We start from the raw sequence: 25,317 nt of genomic DNA on the forward strand, positions 1-25,317 counted from the left end.
GATGAGTGGAGTTAATACTTATTCTAATCCAGTTGTAGTGGCATCTATCAAATAATAAAACAAATACGGTGAAAATCTTAATATTGCGACTAGAAAATACCGCTAATCAAATTGCGCTTTCAGATGTTCACTCTTCATACTGCTGGAAGATCTTCGGGATTTCTCTATTTTATTACCACTGAAATTCACCCTAGAAACCGTTCATATTCTATATTGAAAGCAACTAAAATAAATAGTGGCTTGTGGAGATTATTAAGCGATAGGCAGCGGCTTGGCTCTGCCCCGGGCATTACTGAAGTCCATGGGCGACAGTAACCACTCACCATCAGGTGGGCCGAATGCTCGTGTGCCTACAAGGGTAATAAATAAAATTATTCTTGATTATTAAAACTCAGCATTAAAGTAGAAGATATAAATCTTGAATTGTTTTAGGCACACACATGCTTCACGAAACACCTCAGGTATGAGAATGTACTCGTACATTGTGGAATAAAAAAAAAAGTGCTAAATATATGAAACTGATTTGCCGAAATATAGGATTCTTACATAAACATTTGTTAAAATCAAGTGAGAGCAACTACAAATAAGTGATAAAAATGATCGTTTTTTGCTTTAATCGACTAAAACTATGCACCGATGACGTGTTCTTCGAGAAACAATCGATTGAAATGAGGTAATGCATAACACTTAAATGAAAACATCTGTACAGCATTTCTAACAATGCGCTCTCATTCGGTGTAGTGAATACGACTGACACGCTTTATTAAAAAAAAATGTGAAAGGTTTGAGCCCATCGGCTTTATTCAGGACACACGCACCGACAAATTACATTCTCGACGCTTTAAATAAACTAATCATAAATATTGCATAATAAGTGATTTCTCTCTGTGATTAGTCGACGTATATAAGTGTAGCAATTTGCATCCGGTTTCAAACACTTCCGATGGCGAGTGCTGACAGCGTCTTCGGCAACATGATGCTTAGAGTAAGTTTCACGCTGCAGTGATTTTTCTTTTACCAATAAGTTAATTTGTTTGATTATCGTGTATAATGCCCACTAAGTTTCTCGCCGGATCTTCTCAGTGGGTAGCATTCCGATCCGGTGGTAGATTCTGCGAAGCAAAGCTCTAGCTAGGGCCAGTGCTAGCAATACTACCGGCTTAAGCTCCGTGAGCTCACCTACACATTAGGGTGAAGCTGAAATAGCCTCTCAAGGCTATCAGCATAGGAATGAAAAAAATTTCAGTGTATAATGCCCAAATTTATATATGAAATATTTATCTTACATTATTTGCTTCCAGATAATTATTGCAGCAGCTGTCTTAGCTCTCAGCTTGGCGGAAATTGAGAATCAGTCACAAGAGTCTTCGAAACAAGCGATTTCATCCCAAAGTTTCACCCGAGAAGATGTCCCTGTATCTTATAAATTTACAGCTATCCATGCAGATCCTGCTGTAAGACCAATCGCTGAGACCACCCAAGGACATCACAGACAATATGCACCAATTCAATATGCACCGTTACACTCAGGACTGCAAAAAAACTTTCTTCCAAATCGACACATTGCGTTGACTGGAACTAACGCCCAAACGAACGTTGAATGGAATGGAAATGACGGTAGCAGACAAGTTAATAATTCTCCAGTAACAAATATAAATAAACAGCATTTGGAACCAAAAAATCTTCATACAACAGCAAACAATGTACAATTTGAGAAACATGAAAATTTTGTTCCGGGACATAATGTCGAAGTATTGCAATCCGTGGACAGTAATCCTGTTCATAATACTGTGTACAGAAGTTCCAGTGATGATATTGAAAAATCGCCAAAATTAAATAAGGTACAAATTTTACCATACCACTGTACTGTGAGCACACCGCAACATATCTGTTTTAATTTCACAAAACAATTTCATTCGCTCAATTATTGTCTAAAAACATCCCTTTTAGTGATATGATTTTAAAAACGATACTGTTTGTGCGATGCTGACTTTTGAATTATAAGTAGGTTTTCCTTTGGTGTGCAATAAAGGATAGTTTGCTAACAGGAATCTGGTGATGTATTTTTAAAGTTTCGAAAGATTCTTTGTGCAAATTGAACGGCCTAAAAATTTTTAATTTACATCTAAACTAAGTTAGAAAATCAGACAAAAAGAAGTTACATATTATTATAATACATTTTTTATCAAATTTTCAGATCAATTATTTAAGACAGTACATTGTTCACCAACATCCTGGAATTGAAATGCAAACGGTAACTCAACCTACAAAAGGCTATGAATTGGATATTAGCACTCCCAGCCAAAATTCTGCGTTATACACACTGCTCGGTAAACACTATTCCAGACCGAATATTTATAGGTAAGTTAAAATTCAATCAACCTTTTAGGAATTCATTTTATTATTGACTATTAATTCATTGATAAAAGTAATTACTCCATGTCTATCAAAATTTCCCTTTATGGGGGAATGAATTTTTTTATTGCCTTTGTAGGCAGACGAGCACAAGGCCCACTTGAAGTGCACTAAAAAAAAAAGAAAAAAAAAAAACTTGATATTAAGTGGTTACCGTCGCTCATGGATGTCAGCAATGCCAGGGCAGAGCCAAGCCTCTACCTGCCATTGAGCGTACTCCGCAAGCCTTTATTTATTTAATAAATAAATAAATGCTTGCGGAGTAGAGTATTTAATAAATGAATAAATAAAGCCCCGTTGTTGTAAGAAGGAAACAACAGTCTGCTTTTTTGTTTTACAAGAAACAACCATAATCACTAAGCTGTTACTAGTTTGGGCTTCAGATTAGATAGAAACTTCAGCAATTTCTCGGCCAAAAAATCTATATTTCGAAATTAAACTTGCAAAAATGAGGTTAAAATGCTAAAGATCTTACCATGTTCACTTTCACTTTTTTTTTTCATTAAAATATGGATTTTTGTTTGACGCTAATTAGATTTGCATGCTTAAATTTCAGACTGAACGAATCTCCACAGCAACACATACCGGTGCCACATCCAAAAAATCACAAACTACATTTGAACGTCGCTCGTATTTACGGATTCTCCCAGCCAATTGCTAAAGCGTTGCAAACAAATTTAATATACCCGAGTCATACATATGCTATGCCTTCAAATAGTCAATTTAGGGACATGAACAAAAAAACGCTACTTTTCCCTGTAATCAATCAAAGCCAACGCTACCTTGTCAGAACTGCATAATCTTGCTTAACTTAATTATAAATGTACCCTCTGTAAATAGTTCAATATTTTATAGAAATCACTTAGACATTAGAATTACAATTTATTTATTGGTTTTAAACGTCCATGTAATTTGAAAAACAAACCCTTGATTACTTTTTAATTTAAAATCCCTTTTGAATTATAATTGCAATAGGACGTTGAATATTAAAACTAGTATTAGGCAATTACAGCTATTTCTAAACTACGAACGAAAGTGACCCAATATGCGGGACCAGTTCTGTCAACTACAAATAATATTATGACCTAAGGCAAGGTCACCTAGTCAAGTTACTGACCAATTTTAAATCTCTAAGCCGATTAGTATATAAAGGCTGAACGAGATGTCTAATTATCATTCAATCATTGGATATTGAAGATACATAAACAAAATAATGATTTCCAAAGTAAGTGGCGCTTGAAATTTTAAGTTTAATAGTAATTGCAACGGATTCCGCAGATTGAAATTGTTATTGTTTTTCAGATCGTTGTACTGTGTGCCTTTGTGGCAGTCTCGCAGGCCGGTCTCTTGGCGGCGCCCGTGCACTACTCTCCCGCTGAGGCTGTTTCCTCCCAAAGCATCGTACGTCATGATCAGGCTCACGGCACTAAGCTTGTAGCTCCCGTTGCCAAGCTTGCCATTGCCGCACCTGTTGCATACCACGCTGCTCCAGCCCCGATCGCCTACCACGCTGCCCCCGCTCCCATCGCCTACCATGCCCCCATCGCCAAAGTGCTAGCTCACCGTGAAGACCAAGAAATCGTAAGTTTTCATCTAAAGTTTACATCTAAATAACTTTGGGTAAATAATGATCTATGAAAAATAATTAACATTATTTTTAAATTCAGGCTTATCCAAAATACGAGTACAACTACTCAGTAGCTGACGGTCACTCCGGCGACAACAAGTCCCAACAAGAGATCCGCGATGGTGATGTTGTAAAGGGCTCATACTCCTTCCACGAAGCTGACGGCTCTATCAGAACTGTTGAGTACACCGCTGACGACCACAACGGTTTCAACGCGGTCGTCCACAACACTGCCCCTACTGCTGCCCCCACACACATCAAGGCTTTGCCTGCACTCCAATACTACCATCACTAAATTATTTAGAAATGTAGGACTGTTATAACTCTAATGACTGTTGATTATTTAATTTATTATAAAGAGGCAAATAAAGAATTTCCTAGTGAATATTATTTTGTTTGAAAACCCCATTAAAACCCACCAGGTGCTTGAAGTTGCTCAGTAGACCGACAGCCTGGATGCCATTGCTCGGAAATTGTATATATTTAAAGCTATCTTAAAAACTTCGTTAGTGACAATGGGGCGTTAATAAAATATATTATGTACTATTATAACTACCACCACACATTCCATGTATTAATTTTATAATATCAAAATATAGTGGCACATATATAGTCTTAAATACGCCAAGGATTCTACTTTCGAAAATGGATTGTAGTTTGTGAAGACTATAAGTCTTCGGAAAAAAATACTGTTATTACATACCGTCGCCGTCGTAGTGAGATACAATATACCTATATTATACTACTAGCGACCCGCCCTCGCTTCGCTTCGGAAACATTAAAACACACATGAAAACAAAAAAATAAAATTTTTTTTTTTTTTTTAAAAGTAGCCTATTTTCATCAGGGACAATGTCGGCTTCTAATGGAAACAGAATTTTTCAAATCGGTCCAGTAGTTTCGGAGCCTATTCGAAACAAACAAACAAATCTTTCCTCTTTATAATATTAGTATAGATAGTATAGACGAGTCGTTCAAATCTTATGTTGTTAAGCTTCTAAACATAACAATATAACAAATGGACAAAAAACTTGCAAACAAGGGAATAAAATTAGTCTCATATCATAAGCCTCATGTTAATCAGTAAAATTTACATTTTGTATTAATATTCAGTAATGTAAAATAATACCGGGAATATGGTCAAAGTTTTCAATCTGTTGCTATTGTGCACATTCTGAAAATTTAAATCTATGAGTGTGACGGCTTGCACTGGCGCAACGCAAATAACGTATTATTATAAAGAAAGGAAAATGCTCCACCGGGGGCATGATTAGCATAAAATTTATAAACTAATTCGGCCTCAAAAGATCAAACTGCTCAACTTGTGCGCCCCAAAATGTTCTTACAAGCTCAACACATGCCCACGAAACCCAAGAATGACTGTGCTTCACATAGTCGCTTCACTGATTCAATGAACTGCATTGCTGAAGAACTCTTGGTGGACTCTCGAGGAGGTGGTCACGACCCTCAGTATTGAGGAAACCGAAGCACGAAAGAAGAAGCTGAAGAAAGTAGACATGTGCTCATCACCGTTCCCTTGATTTAAATATTGGATGGAAGTTTTTAAAGCACAAAAACAGTTGGTTAAGGCTATAAGGAAATAATTGTCTATTTTTTTTTATTGCTTAGGTGGGTGGACGAGCTCACGGCCCACCTAAAGTTAAGTGGTTACCGGAGCCCATAGACATGTACAACGTAAATGCTGCCACCTACCAAAACAGCGGCTGCCCCACCCGTCAAACCGAAACGTATTACTGCTTCATGGCAAAAATAGGTAGGGTGGTGGTACCTACGCGTGCAAACTCACAAGACCTCCTACTACCAGCAATTACGCAAATTATAATTTTATGGATTTGATTTTTATTACACGATGCTATTCCTTCACCGTGGAACTAAATGGTGAACATTTGTTAAGTAAGTATTTCATTACAAAAATTGGTACTTGCCTGCGGGATTCGAACACCAGTGCGTTACAAGATACGAATGCACCGGACATCTTATCCTTTAGGCCACGACGACTTCAAACATCTAACACCTCCTACTCCACATATGGCAACATAGCGTAGGCAGGCAGGTACTAAATCCAGCATGAACAATCACATCCGAAACTAGCTTCGCAAAAGATACCCAGTCAGATTCCTTTAAGACATGGGTAACTTGAGTTGTATTGGTGAAGAAATTCAAATTTTACTTGTAAAACCTAACAGACTCACTCGACAAATAAGCACATACTTAATAGACACATCTAGAGTTTTTAATTTGGCGGAAATATTTTAGTACTCTACAGAGCTAAACTAAGATATTTTTAATTTATATACCCAGTAGGTATGGACGGGTAGTTTAAAACAACAAAAAAAAAACGCTGCTAAAGGAAACTGAGCTATCAATTAATTTCATCTTTTTCTTTATCCTTTTCAAACTGGTTTGGATACTACAGCGAAGTTATATAACTATTGGATTGCCATCGGTCCTTAATCAAATGTTTTGAAGTCAATGGAAAAGACGTTCAATGATTCCGTTCGCATACTAAGCTAATAAAAGCGTGTTAAAAATGTTTTCTATTTACCAAACTATTACGATCATACTCTTTAATGAAAAGAAAACATTGTGTAATTATCGCAATAAAAAAACAATTTAAATTCTATTTTCGTCTTTGTTTGTGACCGTATAATAATATTATTTTCTTAATCGAGTTAAAAATTGAGGAAATTACGAATTCAGCTGTATTTTTTTCTTTAATTAAAGAAAAAGTATACAAGCCGATTTTGATTGATTTTAGCTATTCTTTATAATATATATTTAATTGATTTTGGCTACATTGATGATGTATCCTTTAATTTTGTTAAAATCGTTTTTTTTTGTTTATATTAGTATTTTATATATTATTTGAGTAGGTATTTACGAAATAAGTTTCTTTAAAATTCAATTTTTTTACTTCAAATGTCAATAGCAAAATAAAAGAGAAATGCAATATATTAGGTATTGCATTTTCACTTTTACTTTGTATCTAAATCTCTGAATGAATCTTAACTGAGGTGTCAAAGTCGAATATCGGCCATTGGCTGAGCCCTATTTCATTGAAAACAACAAATTTATATACTAATAATTACTAGATCTGAATCTGTTAAGATGCAGTGAACAATATAAGTGAACTGTATTTCCAATGAAATTCCATTAATGAAAGACGACGTTCTATTAAAAAGAGTATTCAAGGTAAAATGTTTGGCAACCTTTAAATTAAATAACATAATAAATTGCACATTAATTATTTGCAAAAAAGGCACTGAATGATCAGATCAGATCAGCGACACAGGTTAAATTCGCCGAAAGGTTACGCGGTAACTCAGAGCAAGGTCGGGCCGGGCGTACCTCGTTTGACAACTTCCACCACACACTCAGTTATTATTTCTATGAGTAACCATCATATAAAAACTAGACCTCTGAATGCACCACATCACACTCAATCATTTCTGTACAAACGTACAACATGTTCTCCAAAGTAGGTTTTCAATTTATTAACTTTCAGTTTTAAATGTGTAGTGTAAAATAAGTTAATAAATTTGATTTAATTTACTTGCAGATCGTAGTACTGTGTGCTTTGGTCGCGGTGTCGAAAGCTGGACTTCTGGCTGCTCCCGTGCACTACTCTCCCGCTGAAGCCGTTTCTTCCCAAAGCATTGTGCGCCATGACCAGCCTCAGCTCCACGCTGCCAAGCTCGCTGTTGCTACCCCTGTAGCCTACCACGCGGCCCCTGTAGCGTACCAGGCCGCCCCAGTTGCCTACCACGCGGCCCCTGTAGCGTACCAGGCTGCCCCAGTTGCCTACCACACTTCTCCACTCCGCTACTCCTCGGCTGAATCTGTCTCGTCCCAAAACATCGTCCGTCATGACCAGCCCCAGACTATCCAATACACCGCTCCTGTAGCCAAGTTGGCCGTCGCTGCTCCCGTAGCTTACCACGCTTCTCCCGCCCCTGTTACCTACCACGCCGCCCCTGCCGCCGTGTCCTACCACTCTGCCCCAGTAGCCAAAATCGTAGCTCACCAAGCTGAGGAGATTGTAAGTATTAATTGTATAAGCTTAAAAGCAATCTATGCATTAAACGTATCTTAATAAGTCAATACACTACAAAATTGTGGAAATGAAGCTCTCTGAATTTGATTGATGAAAAATTAAAAAAAAAAACTTCTAAATGAAATGTAATGTTAACAGGCCTACCCCAAGTACGAGTACAACTACTCAGTAGCTGATGGTCACTCCGGCGATAACAAGTCCCAACAAGAGGTACGCGACGGTGATGTAGTGAAGGGCTCATACTCTTTCCACGAAGCTGACGGCTCTATCAGAACTGTTGAGTACACCGCTGACGACCACAGCGGCTTCAACGCGGTCGTCCACAACACCGCCCCCACAGCCGCCCCTACTCACATCAAGGCTGTGCCCGCTCTTCAGTACTACCACCACTAATTTTTTTAGTGATTTAGGACTGTTGTTATGACTTACGACTAATTTATTTAATTTAAAGAATAAATGATTTTTAATGGAATTTAACTTTACTTTCTACACAACTTTAAAATCCCTATAGTGCTGGTGTGATGTATGCACTCACAAATTCAACGTACAAGCGAGGACTATCGCCGATTGCAATAACAAAAACATGTCAATGACAGATATAAGCTATTAGGTATTTGCCTATCAAGTTGCCTTTTAGTATAATGAAAGTTAAAGACTTTTTTATAAATATTTTTGGTTGATATCAATCAAAATATGAAGCCATGGCATCGACACATTTCTGCAAGCAGACTGGCCATTTTTCAATGCCCTTCTTAACACATTGAGTGCTTACCACTCGTATCCGAGTGGGGAGGGGCCCTATTAGCGGTGCCGCCCACTCGGATACGAGTGAGCAGCAAGTGAATTTTGTAGTTGTCAGAAGCCGCCGGCGATTGTGGCGAGTGTACGTTGGTTTGCGTGGCCACTCTGCCAATACATTCGACTTACGAAAACGCGTATTGGTTTTATATTGACAGTTTAATAGTGACTGGTACACACGATCATATCAAAGGTATTGTTCGATCAAAATGGATAGTAGGGCTGGGCCATCTAGAAGTAAAAATAGATCGAAAATATCAACACCTAGTAGTAGAAAAAAACGTTGATTGAGTGATGACTCGGAAGGTTCTGAAGGATTTAGTGATGAAGAAGTGTGTTCGCAACGAGCTCAGGAGGAGTAGTTGTCTTCAAGTTCAGAGGAATCTAGTTGCGGCAGTGATGACAGTATCTTTGATACAAGACTGAAACTGAAAACGCTCAGCCGTGGACCACCAGCTCAGTCTTCAAGGTCATCTGCCGCAAAGACGACGAAAAATGTTGTTTTAACTTTTCTGTGAAGAAATCACCTTCAGTGTTTTAATTAAACTTATAATTATGATTTTTATACGTTTGATTGTATTGATAATTATGATTATATCATTACTTCTCTTAGATTTAAGACATTTATGCCTTCTTAAATAAATAACCATTAAGTGCGTGTTATATTTTAAACTTAAGCTTATAATTATGATTATATCGTTACCTACTTTGCTCAGATTTAAGATATTTATACCTTCTTAAATAAATAACCATTCAAGTGCGTGTTATATTTTAAACTTAAACTTATAATTATGATGTTTTTGATACTTTTGATTGTACTCCGATCCGAGAAAACACCTTTTTCGGATCCGAGTGTCCGGCATTTGGCGTGCTATGTGCCGACCACTCGGATCCGAAAAAGGTGTTTTTTTATTAAAATAATAATATTATCAACATACTTTCATTCATATTTTTAAACATACATATATACTTAATCAATATACGCTATAAAAATAATTGGTTTCTGGCTAATAATTTTATATCATTTCGTCGGCAGCGAATGTGTTAAAGAATTCACATTCACTAGAACCAAAAACTCCTCAAAGGCATTTTGTACTGTCTCGTGTCCGTTGTACCGTGTTTCGTCGTCGTCATAGCCTAAAGGATAAGATGTCCGGTGCATTCGTATCTGCATGCAATGGCGCTCGAATCCCGCAAGCGGGTACCAATTTTTCTAATGAAATATGCACTTAACACAATACGTTCTCGACTGATTTCCACGGTGAAGGAATAACATCGTGTAATAAAAATCAAACCTGCAAAATTATAATTTCCGTAATTACTGGTGGTAGGTTCTTGTACCGCACCGGACGCACGGGTAAGTTTATACCTACCCGTGCATCCGCGTCCGTACCACCCTGCCTATTTCTACCGTGAAGCAGTAATGCGTTTCGGCATGAGGGTTGGGGCAGCCGTTATAGCTATCCTGAGACCTTAGAATTTATATCTCAAGGTTGGTGGCGCATTCACGTTGTAGATGTCTATGGGCTCCAGTAAACACTTAACACCAGATGGACTGTGAGCTCATCCACCCATCAAAGCAATAAAAAAAAAAACTTGGGTATTTCATTTTTTCCCTGCCAAGATGTCCAAATTTTTATAAATGTAAAAGTCTATCGGCGCAAAATCTGGTGAGAACGGTCGATGATGCAAAACTTCCAACCCTAGCTCTTGTAACTTAGAGACCGTCTGCTGTGCTGTATGAAGTCGAGCGTTGTCGTGTGTTAGAAGCGGGGATGAGCGATTAACCAAGGCCAGTCGGAAAATCGATCGATCGATCATTGTGTCAGTAATGATGGTGCCATTTGGTAAGAAGCTGCGATGAATTATATCCGCACTAGACCACCAAACAGTGACGATTACTTTATTAGGGGCAAGTTTTCGGTATTGGATATTGCCTAGGTCTTGAACTAGAGTTTAAGGAACACGATGACCAGTTACGATTCTCTAAAATAATTCATTTTTGATCGCAAATAACAATGGGATTCTAAATTCCTATTATTCTGTGGCTATTAAGAAACGTAAGTATATCTTAACGCTTTGGTCCTGCTGGCATCATTTCGCACCCACTTATCAAGTTTTCTGTTCTTACTTTACCAATTTGACGCAAACAGACCAATATTGTTTTCATGCTAACGCTGAAATCTGCTGCTAACTTAGCGATAGATTGATCAGCCTCCACTATTGCCTTTAAATCATCGTTGTAAACTTTAGTTTTCTGGCGACTACGAGGTTAATTTTTTAGATCAAAACTTCCATGTCGGAAGCGTTTAATCAAATAAAGAGTCGGGCCTTTTTGTTTCTTACCGTTTCGGTGGTAGCCTAAGGGGCAATTCATTCCAGTTTGGCGCTAACAGTCTCAACCTGAAAGAATTTACTAACACTAGCCCTAGCAAGAGCAGTACATTACAAAATCTACCACCGGATAAGAATCGCAACCCACTGAGAAGATCCAGCAAGAAACTAAGTGGGCAACGAGTCGTGCATTCGTTTGAAGTATTCACCACGTCATGATCGTTATCCCACAGAATCAAACCGGATCCAAGCCTTGCCAACCTACAAAACACCCTTCCATATTAAAGTTAGGAGTAATCGGGTGTGAGGCCCATAAATTTTTAGGAAGAACATAATTATGAAGAGTATTAGTAATATTTAGAAGTGGCGGTGGTCTTATACCTGTACCTTCTGATGAAACGCCAGACAAATCATCATCAACGTCACAAAATATGGTTATTTTAGTAATAATAGACGTGTAACACATAATGTCAGGATGGAATAAAGTCAAATAATAATGAAGAAATAATGAAACAATGATTATTGTTTCGACCGTAAACGATTAATTTACGAGTACTACTTAAACAACTACAACAGCAACGCCACCGGCGACCTTGAGACATAAGATTTTAATCTCCACTGACAATTCAATAACTTCGAAACATAATTATCACATATTAATCACGGCTTTTCTCTGTCAAATAGGTAGATTGGTGGTATCCACGGAACGTTACCCAAGCACAAACAAAATAATTTTTCTTTTCTTTCGTAATTTGTGTCATTAGTCGAAGTTGTTCGTTTCTCATAGACGACGTCTTTAGGGTGCTTAGAATAATCGAAACGACCACAAACAATCCAATCGCTTTATTTTGCATTAGGATTCTGCAAACACTTCTAATTGCTTCACCCATACAAATTGTATAGTTAATACATAAAAAATCGGTAAATAAAGAATTCTAAAACAAATTAATATCGTGTAGTAGAAATTAAACGTTCAGCATATGCTCTGTATATAATATACTTAAGCATACGCTCTAGTTTGAAATCTCTGATACAATACAATCGAGACTTCCAACTCACGTCTCAAGACGTGTGGCGATATTAAATTTATGATGTCCATGAACTCCGGTAACCAGTTGTTACTATTGGTAGAAGTATCTCAAGCACCCATTTGATAACAATAAAAACGAATAGTATTGATAGATATTCAGAAAAACGAAATTCCCATAGTAGCTTTGTGTTAAGAGGAAGACCAGTGTTCTATGAATTTAGATTAAGTAGAGCTATGTGCCATATCTTTCTGTGGATGTCGAGTAGCCGACTAAAGAAATAATCGTAGAATGATCAGCAACGTTCTCTGAGTGTTCCAGCGTACTCCGATCGCACTCCTGTAAAGCGGAAGCACCACCATCATAGCTTTTTCTGTCGCGACGTAGTCATTTATTCCGGTTTGAAAAGCGTAACACATTATAATATATAACAGAATAATTGAGAACCTACGTCTCATTGTCGTTGGTGACATTTTGATGTCTATAGACTCTGCCAATCAATTTAATAAAATCTGCCAACACAGCCATGACTTTCTTCATCCAATTTAATAAACAAATTTAATTTCTTTAAAAAAAATTTCGCTTTCGCCATAAATGTTTCATATAGTTTGAGGTACAGATTATTTTCGCCAAAAGGTTATGCGGTAACTCAGAGCAAGGTCGGGCGTACCTCGTTTGACAACTTCCACCACACATTCAGATATTCTTTCTATAAGTAACCATCATATAAAAACTAGACCTCTGAATGAGCCACATCACACTCAATCATATCTGTTCAAACGTACAACATGTTCTCCAAAGTAGGTTTTCAATTTATAAACTTTCAGTTTTAAATGTGTATAAACTTTCAGTTTTAAATAAGTTAATAAATCTGATTTAATTTACTTGCAGATCGTAGTACTGTGCGCTTTGGTCGCGGTGTCGAAAGCTGGACTCCTGGCTGCTCCCGTGCACTACTCTCCCGCTGAAGCCGTTTCTTCCCAAAGCATTGTGCGCCATGACCAGCCTCAGCTCCACGCTGCCAAGCTCGCTGTTGCTACCCCTGTAGCCTACCACGCGGCCCCTGTAGCGTACCAGGCCGCCCCAGTTGCCTACCACGCGGCCCCTGTAGCGTACCAGGCCGCCCCAGTTGCCTACCACACTTCTCCACTCCGCTACTCCTCGGCTGAATCTGTGTCGTCCCAAAACATCGTCCGTCATGACCAGCCCCAGACTATCCAATACGCCGCTCCTGTAGCCAAGTTGGCCGTCGCTGCTCCCGTAGCATACCACGCTGCTCCCGCCCCTGTTACCTACCACGCCGCCCCTGCCGCCGTGTCCTACCACTCTGCCCCAGTAGCCAAAATCGTAGCTCACCAAGCTGAGGAGATTGTAAGTATTACTAGTATAAGCTTAACTAAATTTCATTGATGAAAATTTTAAAAAGGAACTTACTTCTAAATGAAATGTAATGTTAACAGGCCTACCCCAAGTACGAGTACAACTACTCAGTAGCTGATGATCACTCCGGCGACAACAAGTCCCAACAAGAGGTACGCGACGGTGATGTTGTGAAGGGTTCATACTCCTTCCACGAAGCTGATGGCTCCATCAGAACCGTTGAGTACACCGCTGACGACCACAGCGGCTTCAACGCGGTCGTCCACAACACTGCCCCCACCGCCGCCCCTACTCACATCAAGGCTGTGCCCGCTCTTCAGTACTATCACCACTAATTTTTTTTAGTGATTTAGGACTGTTGTTATAGCTTACGACTAATTTATTTAATTTAAAGAAACTAATAAATGATTCTCAACGGAGTTTAACTTTACTTTCTACACAACTTTAACATCCCTATAGTGCTGGTGTGATGTATGCGCTCACCAATTGAACTTACAAGAGAGGGCTATCACCGATTGTAATAACAAATACATGTAAATGAGAGGTCTAAGCTTTGTCTATCAAGTTGCCTTTTAATATAATGAAAATTAGTCATTTTTTATAAATATTTTTTTTTGTATAAAAATGAATTGCTGCTCGTTAGTCTTGCTAAAACTCGAGTACGGCTGGACCGATTCGGCTAATTTTGATCTTGAATTATTTGTGGAAGTCCAAAGAAGGTTTAAAAGGTAGATAAATATTAAAATGCTCGGAATTAAATAAAAATAATCATTTTGTTTTCCTTTTGATGTGTCCCCCGTCGGACGGATTCCTTTTGTTTGTTTTAAGTTTATTTTATACTAAAGTTGAGGTCTTTTATTTATCGATTGAGGCACTACGAAGTCTGTCTAGTCAGCTAGTTTTTCATAAATATTTTTGTTCAAATCAACCAAAATATGAAACCATGGCATCGATTCCTTTCTGCAAACGGAGTGGTAATTTTTCAATGCTCTTCTTGAAGAAATCCTTGCCCAACTGGAACCTTGCCTTGGACTGGAGCCAAAAAATTTTCAAAGGCATTTTGCACCGACTCTTGGGTGTTTCATTTTTTCCCTGCCAAGAAGTTGTCCAAAATTTGAAAAATGTAAAAGTCTATCGGCGCAAAATCTGGTGAGCACGGTCGATGATGCAAAACTTAAAACCCTAGCTCTTGTAGCTTAGAGACCGTCTGTTGTGCTGTATAAGGTCGAGCGTTGTCATGTAGAGAAAGCGGGGATGAGCGATTAACTAAGGCCAGTTGGAAACTCGATTGATCTATCGTTGTGTCCACTTTCTCACATCCACAGTAATGCTGGTGCCATTTGGTAAGAAGCTGTGATGAATTATACTCGCACTAGACCACCAAACAGTGACAGTTACTTTATTGGGGGCAAGTTTTCGGTATTTGATATTGCCTAGGTCTTGAACCAGGGCTTAACCAACACGATTACCAGTTACGATTCTCTAAAATAATCAATTTTTGATTGCAAATAACAATGGGATTCTAAATTCCTATTATTCTGTGGCTAATAAGAAACATAAGTATACCTTAACGCTTTGGTCCTGCTGGCATCATTTCGCACCCACTTATCAAGTTTTCTGTTCTTACCTTACCATTTGACGTAAATAGACCAATACCGTTTTCATGCTAACACTAAAAGCAGCTGCTAACTTAGCGGTAGATTGACCATAATCAGCCTCTACTATCGCCTTTAAATCGTCGTTAATAACTTTAGTTTTCTGGCACAACGAGGTTCATTTTTTAGATCAAAATTTCCTGCAGTTCAATAAATAAAGAGTCAGGCCTTTTTGTTTCCTACCGATTCGCTGGTATTCCAGCTTGGCGCGGACTAGTGGGCGAGTACACAATCTCAATCTGAGAGAATTTGCTAACGCTAGCCCTAGCAAGAGCAGTGCATTACAGAATGTACCATCGAACCAGAATCGCCACCCACCAAGAAAATCCAGCAAGAAACTAAGTGGGCAACGAGTCGTGCATGCGTTTGTAGTATTCACCGCGTCATGATCGTTATCCCACAGAATCCAACCGGATCCGAACCTTGCCAACTCACAAAACGCTCTTCCATAGTAAAGTTAGTACTAATCATGTATGAGACCCGTAAAGTTTTAGGATGAACTTCATTATGAAGAGTATTAGTAATATTTAGAAGTGATTGTGGTCTTATACCTGTACCTTCTGATGAAACGCCAGGCATCATCATCAGCGTTAGAAAACATGGTTGTTTTGGTAATAATAGACGTGTAACACATAATGTCAGGATGGAATAAAGTCAAAATATTATATTAATCTGAAACAATGATTATATCTTCGACCGTAAACGATTACTTTACCAGTACTAGTTAAACAGCTACAACAACAATGCCACCGGCGACCTTGAGATATAAGGTTTTAATCTTCACTGACAATTCAATAACTTCAAAACATAATTTATTAATCACCGCTTTTCTCTGTCAAATAGGCAGATTGGTGGTATCCACAGAACCCGAGCACAAACAAATATATATTTTTTTCTTCTTTCATAATTTGTGCCATTAGTCGAATATATTAGAATATGTTAGAGGAAGTCTGAAAGTGGCATCTGTGACAGAGAAGCTGAGGAGTGCGCGTTTGGGATGGTATGGACATGTGATGAGACGAAATGAAAATGAGGTTGGTAAGAGAGTGTTAACTATGAATGTGGAAGGATATAGAGGAAGAGGTAGACCTAAAAAGAAATGGATGGATTGTGTGAAAGACGATATGAGTAAGAGGGGAGTGAGCGAAGAAATTGTATATGAGAGAAGAGTATGGAAGGAGAAAACATGTTGCGCCGACCCCAGGTGACTGGGAGAGGGGCAGGATAATGATGATGATGATGATGAGTCGAAGTTGTTCATTCGTCATAGCCAACGTCTTTGGGGTGCTTAGAATAATCGAAACAGCCACAAGTAATCCAATCGCCTTATTTCCTGTGAGGATTCTGCAAACACTTCTAATTGCTTTATCCATACAAATCCTAAGAATTAATCATAAAAAATCGGTAAATAAAGAATTCTGCACCAAATTAATATCGTGTAGTAGAAATTAAACGTTCAGCATATTATTATGACCTGTATATAATATGCTTAAGCCTACGTTTTAGTTTGAAATCTCTGATACAATACAATCGAGACTTCCAACTCACGTCTCAAGACGTGTGGCGACATTAAATTTATGATTTTCATGAACTCCGGTAGCCAGTTGTTACTATTGGTAGAAGTATCTCAAGCACCCATTTGTAACAATAAAAACGAATAGTATTGATAGATATTCAGAAAAACGAAATTACCATTTGTGGGAACTTTATGTTTAGAGGGAAAACGAGTATTCTACGAATTTATATTAAGTAGGGCTATGTGCCATATCTTTCTGTGGGTGTCGAATAGCCGACTAAAGAAATAATCGTAAAATGAGCAGCAGTGTTCTCTGAGTGTACCAGCGTACTCCGATCGCACTCCTGTAAAGCGGAAGGGTAGGCACCACCATCATAGCCTTTTCTGCCGCGACGTAGTCATGTATTCCGGTTTGAAAAGCGTAACACATTATAATATATAACAGTATAATTGAAACCTACGTCTCATTGTGGTTGGTGACATTTTGATGTCTATAGACTCTCTTCCAATAAATTTAATAAAATCTGCCAACACAGCCATGACTTTCTTCATCCAATTTAATTAAAAAAATTCATTTCTTTAAAAAAATTTTCGCTTTCGCCATAAATGTTTCATATACTTTGAGGTACAGGTTATTTTCGCCAAAAGGTTATGCGGTAACTCGGAGCAAGGTCGGGCCAGGCGTACCTCGTTTGACAACTTCCACCACACATTCAGTTATTCTTTCTATGAGTAGCCGTCATATAAAAACTAGACCTCTGAATGAGCCACATCACACTCAATCATATCTGTACAAACGTACAACATGTTCTCCAAAGTAGGTTTTCAATTTATAAATTTTTTGTTTCAAATCTAAATGCATAATACTGTCTATTAAAATATTAATTACTATTTGATTTACTTGCAGATCGTAGTACTGTGCGCTTTGGTCGCGGTGTCGAAAGCTGGACTTCTGGCCGCTCCCGTGCACTACTCTCCCGCTGAAGCCGTTTCTTCCCAAAACATCGTCCGTCATGACCAGCCCCAGACTATCCAATACGCCGCTCCTGTAGCCAAGCTGGCCGTTGCTGCTCCCGTAGCTTACCACGCTGCTCCCGCCCCTGTTACCTACCACGCCGCCCCTGCCGCCGTATCCTACCACTCTGCCCCAGTAGCCAAAATCGTAGCTCACCAGGCTGAGGAGATTGTAAGTATTACTAGTATAAGCTTAACTAAATTTCATTGATGAAAATTTTAAAAAGGAACTTACTTCTGAATGAAATGTAATGTTAACAGGCCTACCCCAAGTACGAGTACAACTACTCAGTAGCTGACGGTCACTCCGGCGACAACAAATCCCAACAAGAGGTACGCGACGGTGATGTTGTGAAGGGTTCCTACTCCTTCCACGAAGCTGATGGCTCCATCAGAACCGTTGAGTACACCGCTGACGACCACAGCGGCTTCAACGCGGTCGTCCACAACACCGCCCCCACCGCCGCCCCTACTCACATCAAGGCTGTGCCCGCTCTTCAGTACTACCACCACTAATTTTTTTAGTAATTTAGGACTGTTGTTATGATGTTCGAATAATTTATTTAATTTTAAGAAGCAAATAAACAATTTTCAATGGAATTTATTTTTATTTTCGACGAGAATTTAGATTTACATCAATATTTTTTTAAACTATGGATTTAAATTAACCTTATTAATTCCTGCAAGTGTAAATTACTATTTTAAATGTATTAAAATCCTTGAAGTAGCATATAAATTCATAATGAATCGAAAATCTAATTTGAAAAGGGATTTGAAATGTTACGTGTTGTACACCCAAAAAGATTCCTGCAAACGTCTTACGCATTGCAGCCACGAAGCAATGGCCTTTAGTGAAATATTAAGAAGTATTGGGTAAAAATTCACTTGAGAGAGTCGTCCTTACGGATCCATCAGATCCAATAACCTTTGCACTAGACGCCTTCAGCTCTAACACTAGGAGCAGGCTTAGGGACCCCGGTAACCGTACTCGTCGAACTCGACAAAGCAGCTGCTCTTGAGTTGTTAGGTCTCCTTCGGAGGCGCTCGGGTAGCTGTTAGCAAATCCCACCCCTCCTGGCTGAGCCTTTGCTCGCCCACCTGTCCTGGTGAAACTGGAAAGGCCTGCGGGCCACCAGTAATCCTTCAATCATAAAAAAAACAAAATAAAAAAAAAAAAAACTTGAGAGAATAAGGCGCGGGGGGTATGTGGATCTTTAGGGTCTGCAAAGCAATTGAGCAAATTTATAATTTTTTTGGGTTTCATTTTTGTTTCACTATATTATTCCTTGATAGAGGGGACATTGGCTGGAGTATGTGAATGACAATATGAGAGAGAGTGAGAGAGAGAGAGAGAGGAGTGAGTGTTACGCTGACTCTGATAGAATAGAATGGAAGAGAAAAATTAGCTCTACCGACCCCACCTAGTAGAATAAGGTGAAGAAAAAGAAGAAGATGTTATTCTTTCATCAGAACGGTTGCTCCACCCTTCAAATCGAAACCCATTACTGCTTCACGACAGAAATAGGCCAGGTGGTGGTACCTACCCGTGCGAGCTCACGAGACGACGTACCACCAGTAATTACGTAAATTATAATTAGCGGGTTTTATTTTTATGACACGATGTTTATGACTTCACTATGGAAGTCAATCGTGAACGTACGTATTCATTAGAAAAATTTCTACTTGCCTGCGGGAAACGAACACCCTTGCATTACTTGACACAAATGCACCGGGCATCTTATCATTTAGGTCACGACGTCTTGGATCAATTTCGATACTTTTAAATAAGCGTATTCATTTCGTAGCTAAAAAATTTCGATATGTTTCAGGAAAATTGCAGATACTCGTACATATGTATAAAAGCTGTTTCACAATGTCAATTACTTATATCAAATTGGTATAATATCTAGAGCTATACATGAGTGCGAGCATCGACGTTATAGGCTATCTTATGATTCCATGGACAATTGGCAAAGAACAAAACCCATAAATCATAGCTATATATTATCATATATATTAAATGTCATAGAGTTTTCACTTGAAAAATACTAATAGCACTCTGATGTTTTGAAAATGAGTGAAACACTATAAAAAAAAAACAATCCAAGTGTCACATTGAGTTGTTTTTAATTCTTAATCGGGTGAACAAGTAAATGGTTTACCTGGCGTCAGCTTACGGTTACAGATGCCCATAGAGATCACATATTCCAGTTTCCGCCATCCATTTTGGAACACGTGGTTGAATTATTAACTGTAGTCTATAGAACAATAGCTCCGAAGCCATTGCAACCAGAAACCCACGTCCTTACGGATCCATCAGATCCAATAACCTTTGCATTAGACGCCTTCAGCTCTAACACTAGGAGCAGGCTTAGGGACCTCGGTAACCGTACTCGTCGAACTCGACAAAGAGTTCGCCGTGCAACCTAACCCATGAATCAGCTCGCTGAGTTTCTCGCCGGATCTTCTCAGGGGGTCGCGATTCCGATCCGGTAGTAGATTCATTCGCGAAGCAGCTACTCTTGAGCTGTTAGGTCTCCTTCGGAGGCGCTCGGGTAGCTGTTAGCAAATCCCACCTCTCCTGGCTGAGCCTTTTCTCGCCCACGTGTCGTGGTGAAACTGGAAAGGCCTCCGGGCCACCAGTAATCTTTCATTCATAAAAAAAAAAAAAAAAACCAGAAAGCATTAGAACTTCGTGTCAGTAATGCCACTATTTTTTTTTCGGATATGCACCTGAATTTCGTGCAAGATTACCGCGTCTAGGGGGAGCACGGGGTATGTAGGTCTTGACGGTCTGCAAATCAATTACGCAATTTATTATTTTGGTGGGTTTGATTTTTATTGCATGATAATATTCTTCGTGAACAAATGTTAAGTGCTTATCTCATTTGAAACATCTTTTTCTATTACACACTTAGAGTTAGGCGACAAAATTATATAATAACCTTCTTATTCTATACTTTTTCTCTATATCGTATACCTTTTTTTAAAAGACTAAAAAACATGTGTGTGTGTATCGGATTCTTTGAATGGCTTAAATTGACAAAGAAGCATTTGATACAAAATCCTCCCGCTTTATGGCTATTCTCATGATTTATAATCCCATTAAAGTTACACTTGTAATAAATTATACATAACTAAATAGTTCAAACTTCACAATACAGAAAAGTTAAAAAATATATGAGCCCACAACGTAAATGGCTCCATATTGAGAGATGAGTTCAAAGTCTTTGTTTTATAGTACAGTGGCTGCCCCAGCCTTCAAACCAAAACGAATTGCTGCTTCGCGGTAGAATTAGGAAGAGTAGTGGTACCTGTCTGGAAGTACCGCTACCCTGACCCGACCCTACTCTGAACTGGAATAAACTGGCATCAATGTCAATGGCGAGAATCTCTCACATCTCCGATTTGCGGACGATATCGTTGTAATGGAAGAGTCGCTATAGGATCTCAGCTACATGCTAGGTGAGCTCAATGTAGCGTCGCGACGTGTTGGTCTGGGAATGAATCTGGACAAAACTAAGGTCATGTTCAACGACCATATCATTCATGAACCGGTAATAGTCGAATCCGCGGTACTCGAAGTTGTGTCTGAATACACCTAACTAGGCCAAATTGTTCAGCGAGGCAGGGCCAACTTCGAGAAGGAAGCTGATAGGCGCATACAATCGGGCTGGGCTGTGTATGGAAAACTCCGTCTTATCTTGAATTCAGCAATCGCGCAATGCTTAAAGACAAAAGTCTTCAACGCTTGTGTGCTGCCGGTCATAACATGGCGCTGAAACGTGGACATTGACCGTAGCTCTGGTCCGTAAATTCAAAGTCGCTCAGCGTGCTATGAAAAGGTGTATGCTCTAAGTTTATTTGATGGATCGAGTCAAAAATGAGGAAATGCATTAAAAACCAAGGTAACCGTCATGGCCCTAAAGATTAGAAACCTGAAATGGCAATGGCTGGACATACGTGTCGCAGAACCGATGGCCGATGGAGTACACGCGTTCTGGACTGGAGACCACGTACCGGTAATCGCAGCGTTGGCGTCCCTCTGCCCGTTGGACCGATAACTTGCGGTGATATGCTGGGAAAGATTTGGATGCGGAAAGCGGAGGATCATTCATTGTGGCGGACTATGGGAGAGGTCTATATCCAGCAGTGGAGAGTTTTTTTTTATAGCTTAAATGGGTGGACGAGCTCACAGCCCACCTGGTGTGAAGTGGTTACTGGAGCACATAGACATCTACGACGTAAATGCGCCACCCACCTTGAGATATAAGTTCTAAGGTTTCAAGTATAGTTACAACGGCTGCCCCAGCCTTCAAACCGAAACGCATTACTGCTTCACGGCAGAAATAGGCGGGGTGGTGGTACCTACCCGTGCGGACTCACAAAGGTCCTACCACGAGTAAAGATATAGGCTGATGATGATGATCGGTACCTACCCGTGTGAATTCACAAAGTGCCCAACTCGATGCTGATCCTATTTTTCGCCAACGTCACAGATAGATCATCAAGACAATCGTTTGTTTTGGTTTCCTCACTTTAAGCACTGACTACTGGAACGCTTAGTTTGACGACATTTCAATCCTCGGAGGACGTTTTCGTAGGCGCTCAAAAAGTGCTGACCTAATAATATCAAAACATTGTTATGTCTTGAAGACCAATAGTCTCGCAATTTAGAATGTTTTAACATAGATGTTGATAAAACTTTGGATAAGCGATTCTTCGCACTGTGAATAGCTGACCAACAAAACGGGATTTAATTTCACTAATCAAAATACAACTTAATCACTGAACTCTCATATATTACTTTTTATTTATTTATTTTAAACTAGCTGACCCGGCAGATTCGTAGTGCCTTAGTCGATAAATAAAAGAGCTAAACTTTTGTATAAAATAAACTTAAAACAAACAAAAGGAATCCGTCCGACGGGGGACACTTCAAAGGAAAAACAAAATTGTTATTTTTATTTAATTCCGAGCATTTTCATATTTATCTACCTTATAAACCTTCTCTGGACTTCCACAAATAATTCAAGACCAAAATTAGCCAAATTGGTCCAGGTGTTCTCGAGTTTTAGCGAGACTAACGAACAGCAATTAATTTATATACATATAGATTTTAACATGTATTACTTTTTTCTTTGCTGTCGCCATTTTGAAAGATAAAACCAACTATTTCGAAAGAAATTAATAACACCAAGGTTCCTCAATGGCTATCAAGCAAACAAAAGAAAAATAAAAATCTATCCATAAATATACGTAAAAATATGACTAGATGTCTTTAGTCTGCTTATATTGATATATATATATATAAAATAATGTAATTATAGTTAAATAGATTTGTTCTTTAAATGTTAATCAAAAACACATTATTTATTGCTATTACTAATTTATATTATATTAATATAATAGCCAGATAGTGCACCAACTAACGATAGGCGAATAAAAGCTTTCGCTTAGCATTTGACACGACACCGAACAAGGTCGTAAGTCGTCTAACTACTTCTACTTCACATGATCATGTAATCATGCAAATATCAGCAGTATATAAACTGAAAGGACCTGCGATTTTTTATCATTGCATATCAAGTTGTATCGATCAATACAATATGTTCTCCAAAGTAAGTCAAAATACATTTAGTAATATTTCGTTATTCAAAAACTTTACCGCCTAATCACGGAATCTATTAACAGATTACAAGATTATTAATGGAAGATATAAGTGGATGAAGGGGATATGATACAATTTGTTAATTTTGAGATAACGGACAACAAGCTTTTGTTACTTGTACTATTTCTTTGTACATAACTCCTTCATCACATGCAATTTCTAATAATAGCCTTTAAGGCTGGAGTTTTAAAATCTAATATGTTTTATAGGCACATAACACCTTCATTCAATATAAAAACTAAAAAATCTTACAAGCGGTACTTAACCACTCATGTCTTCAATGTATGTTTTGATTTGACAGATCGTAGTACTTTGTGGATTGGTGGCGGTGTCGCAAGCCGGTCTTCTGGCTGCACCTGTTCATTATTCTCCCGCCGAATCAGTCTCCTCCCAGAGCATCGTGCGTCACGACCAACCCCAAGCAGCTAGAATCGCAGTAGCGGCTCCCGTCGCATACAACGCCTACCATGCCGCCCCCGTTGCATACCAAGCCCCCATCGCTAAAGTTTTGGCTCACCGTGAAGATCAAGAAATTGTAAGACATTTAATGTTTTATGAACGCTTCTGTTTATTCTACTACTTTTTTCATCAACTTCTCATGTTATGTTGTTTTAACAGGCCTACCCCAAATACGAGTACAACTACTCAGTAGCTGACGGCCACTCCGGCGACAACAAGTCCCAACAAGAAGTCCGCGATGGTGATGTAGTGAAGGGCTCATACTCCTTCCACGAAGCTGACGGCTCTATCAGAACCGTTGAGTACACCGCTGACGACCACAATGGATTCAACGCGGTCGTCCACAACACCGCCCCAACCTCAGCTCCTACCCTCATCAAGGCTGTACCCGCTCTCCAATACTATCATCACTAAATATATATATTTTTACAAGTAGATAAATATATTTAACGATGACAATAATTTATTAATTGCAATATACCACAGAGTAAACAAAATTTTGTTGTTTAATTAAAAGTAGATCCTCTTTTAAATACGTAATAGCCAATGTTTCTATAAATTTAAAACTGAATACCTATATAAACTTGGAGTAATTTATATAAGACCGACTGATATCAAGGACTGATTTAGATCGATTAAACTACATAGAATATTTTTTTGAAGTATGGAAAAATTGCAACGACAGTTACGGAACAGGTATCTATTTCAATAGATAGTATGGAAAGGTTTTTTAATCACTGTTATCAAAACCTACCCCTCCTGACTGAACCTGTGCTCGTCCCGGTAACACTGGAAAGGCCCCCACGTCACCAGTAATCCTGCCTTCCTTCCAACTCTAATAGAAAAAGGTTTTGGAATGAAAAATTAGCTTGTCACGCGAAACATAGAAATCATTTCTATTTATTTATGTATTTCATAAGTTAATGTCAACTGTGCTCAAATCATTGTAGTTTTCCATTAATTTTAGTAACGTTACCTTTTTTTTTTATTGCTTAGATGAGTGGACGAGCTCACAGCCCACCTGGTGTTAAGTGGTTACTGGAGCCCATAGACATCTACAACATAAATGCGCCACCCACCTTGAGGTATAAGTTCTAAGGTCTCAATTATAGTTACAACGGCTGCCCCACCCTTCAAACCGAAACGCATTACTGCTTCACGGCAGAAATAGGCAGGGTGGTGGTATCTACCCGTGTGGACTCACAAGAGGTCCTACCACCAGTAATTACGCAAATTATAATTTTGCGGGTTTCATTTTTATTACACGATGTTATTCCTTCACCGTGGAAATCAATCGTGAACATTTTGTCGAGTACGTATTTCATTAGAAAAATTGGTATCCGCC

General features: G+C 38.8%; 6 protein-coding genes across 6 annotated transcripts; all 6 read left to right on the top strand.

Annotated features, from left to right (window-relative positions):
• Positions 1–576: 576 nt before the first annotated feature.
• On the top strand, positions 577–3,215 carry LOC114243111 (uncharacterized). The gene is made up of 4 exons (XM_028174489.2): positions 577–985; positions 1,302–1,841; positions 2,198–2,361; positions 2,972–3,215. Exons 1-4 carry the CDS (start codon positions 944–946, stop codon positions 3,213–3,215), a joined length of 990 nt encoding a protein of 329 aa, XP_028030290.2. The 5' UTR covers positions 577–943.
• A 289-nt stretch (positions 3,216–3,504) lies between these two features.
• On the top strand, positions 3,505–4,423 carry LOC114243122 (cuticle protein-like). Its single transcript, XM_028174500.2, has 3 exons — positions 3,505–3,640; positions 3,718–3,996; positions 4,083–4,423. The coding sequence occupies exons 1-3, from the start codon at positions 3,629–3,631 to the stop codon at positions 4,335–4,337; spliced, it is 546 nt and encodes a 181-aa protein (XP_028030301.1). The 5' UTR covers positions 3,505–3,628; the 3' UTR covers positions 4,338–4,423.
• A 2,958-nt stretch (positions 4,424–7,381) lies between these two features.
• On the top strand, positions 7,382–8,589 carry LOC114243053 (uncharacterized). The gene is made up of 3 exons (XM_089736965.1): positions 7,382–7,541; positions 7,623–8,102; positions 8,256–8,589. Exons 1-3 carry the CDS (start codon positions 7,530–7,532, stop codon positions 8,508–8,510), a joined length of 747 nt encoding a protein of 248 aa, XP_089593091.1. The 5' UTR covers positions 7,382–7,529; the 3' UTR covers positions 8,511–8,589.
• A 4,328-nt stretch (positions 8,590–12,917) lies between these two features.
• Positions 12,918–14,076, top strand: LOC114243131 (uncharacterized). Its single transcript, XM_089736966.1, has 3 exons — positions 12,918–13,077; positions 13,169–13,648; positions 13,738–14,076. The coding sequence occupies exons 1-3, from the start codon at positions 13,066–13,068 to the stop codon at positions 13,990–13,992; spliced, it is 747 nt and encodes a 248-aa protein (XP_089593092.1). The 5' UTR covers positions 12,918–13,065; the 3' UTR covers positions 13,993–14,076.
• A 3,414-nt stretch (positions 14,077–17,490) lies between these two features.
• On the top strand, positions 17,491–18,442 carry CPR97 (cuticular protein RR-2 motif 97). The gene is made up of 3 exons (XM_028174417.2): positions 17,491–17,645; positions 17,736–18,014; positions 18,104–18,442. The coding sequence occupies exons 1-3, from the start codon at positions 17,634–17,636 to the stop codon at positions 18,356–18,358; spliced, it is 546 nt and encodes a 181-aa protein (XP_028030218.2). The 5' UTR covers positions 17,491–17,633; the 3' UTR covers positions 18,359–18,442.
• Positions 18,443–23,390: 4,948 nt separating this feature from the next.
• LOC114243051 (larval cuticle protein A2B-like) lies at positions 23,391–24,463 on the top strand. Its single transcript, XM_089736971.1, has 3 exons — positions 23,391–23,463; positions 23,815–24,048; positions 24,132–24,463. Exons 1-3 carry the CDS (start codon positions 23,452–23,454, stop codon positions 24,384–24,386), a joined length of 501 nt encoding a protein of 166 aa, XP_089593097.1. The 5' UTR covers positions 23,391–23,451; the 3' UTR covers positions 24,387–24,463.
• Positions 24,464–25,317: the final 854 nt, after the last annotated feature.

The sequence above is a fragment of the Bombyx mandarina genome, chromosome 22, assembly GCF_030267445.1.
Source record: "Bombyx mandarina strain Sakado chromosome 22, ASM3026744v2".
NCBI lineage: Eukaryota > Metazoa > Arthropoda > Insecta > Lepidoptera > Bombycidae > Bombyx > Bombyx mandarina.

Bases quoted from the DNA above. Each gene is read 5' to 3' on its own strand.
- LOC114243122 (XM_028174500.2), top strand. The intron at 3,997-4,082 runs GTAAGTTTTCAT...TTTTAAATTCAG, and splicing joins ACCGTGAAGACCAAGAAATC to GCTTATCCAAAATACGAGTA.
- LOC114243111 (XM_028174489.2), top strand. From the start codon at position 944: ATGGCGAGTGCTGACAGCGTCTTCGGCAACATGATGCTTAGA. The intron at 1,842-2,197 runs GTACAAATTTTA...TCAAATTTTCAG, and splicing joins AATCGCCAAAATTAAATAAG to ATCAATTATTTAAGACAGTA. The intron at 2,362-2,971 runs GTAAGTTAAAAT...CTTAAATTTCAG, and splicing joins TCCAGACCGAATATTTATAG to ACTGAACGAATCTCCACAGC.
- LOC114243053 (XM_089736965.1), top strand. The intron at 8,103-8,255 runs GTAAGTATTAAT...TAATGTTAACAG, and splicing joins CTCACCAAGCTGAGGAGATT to GCCTACCCCAAGTACGAGTA.
- LOC114243051 (XM_089736971.1), top strand. The intron at 24,049-24,131 runs GTAAGACATTTA...TTGTTTTAACAG, and splicing joins ACCGTGAAGATCAAGAAATT to GCCTACCCCAAATACGAGTA.
- LOC114243131 (XM_089736966.1), top strand. The intron at 13,649-13,737 runs GTAAGTATTACT...TAATGTTAACAG, and splicing joins CTCACCAAGCTGAGGAGATT to GCCTACCCCAAGTACGAGTA.
- CPR97 (XM_028174417.2), top strand. The intron at 18,015-18,103 runs GTAAGTATTACT...TAATGTTAACAG, and splicing joins CTCACCAGGCTGAGGAGATT to GCCTACCCCAAGTACGAGTA.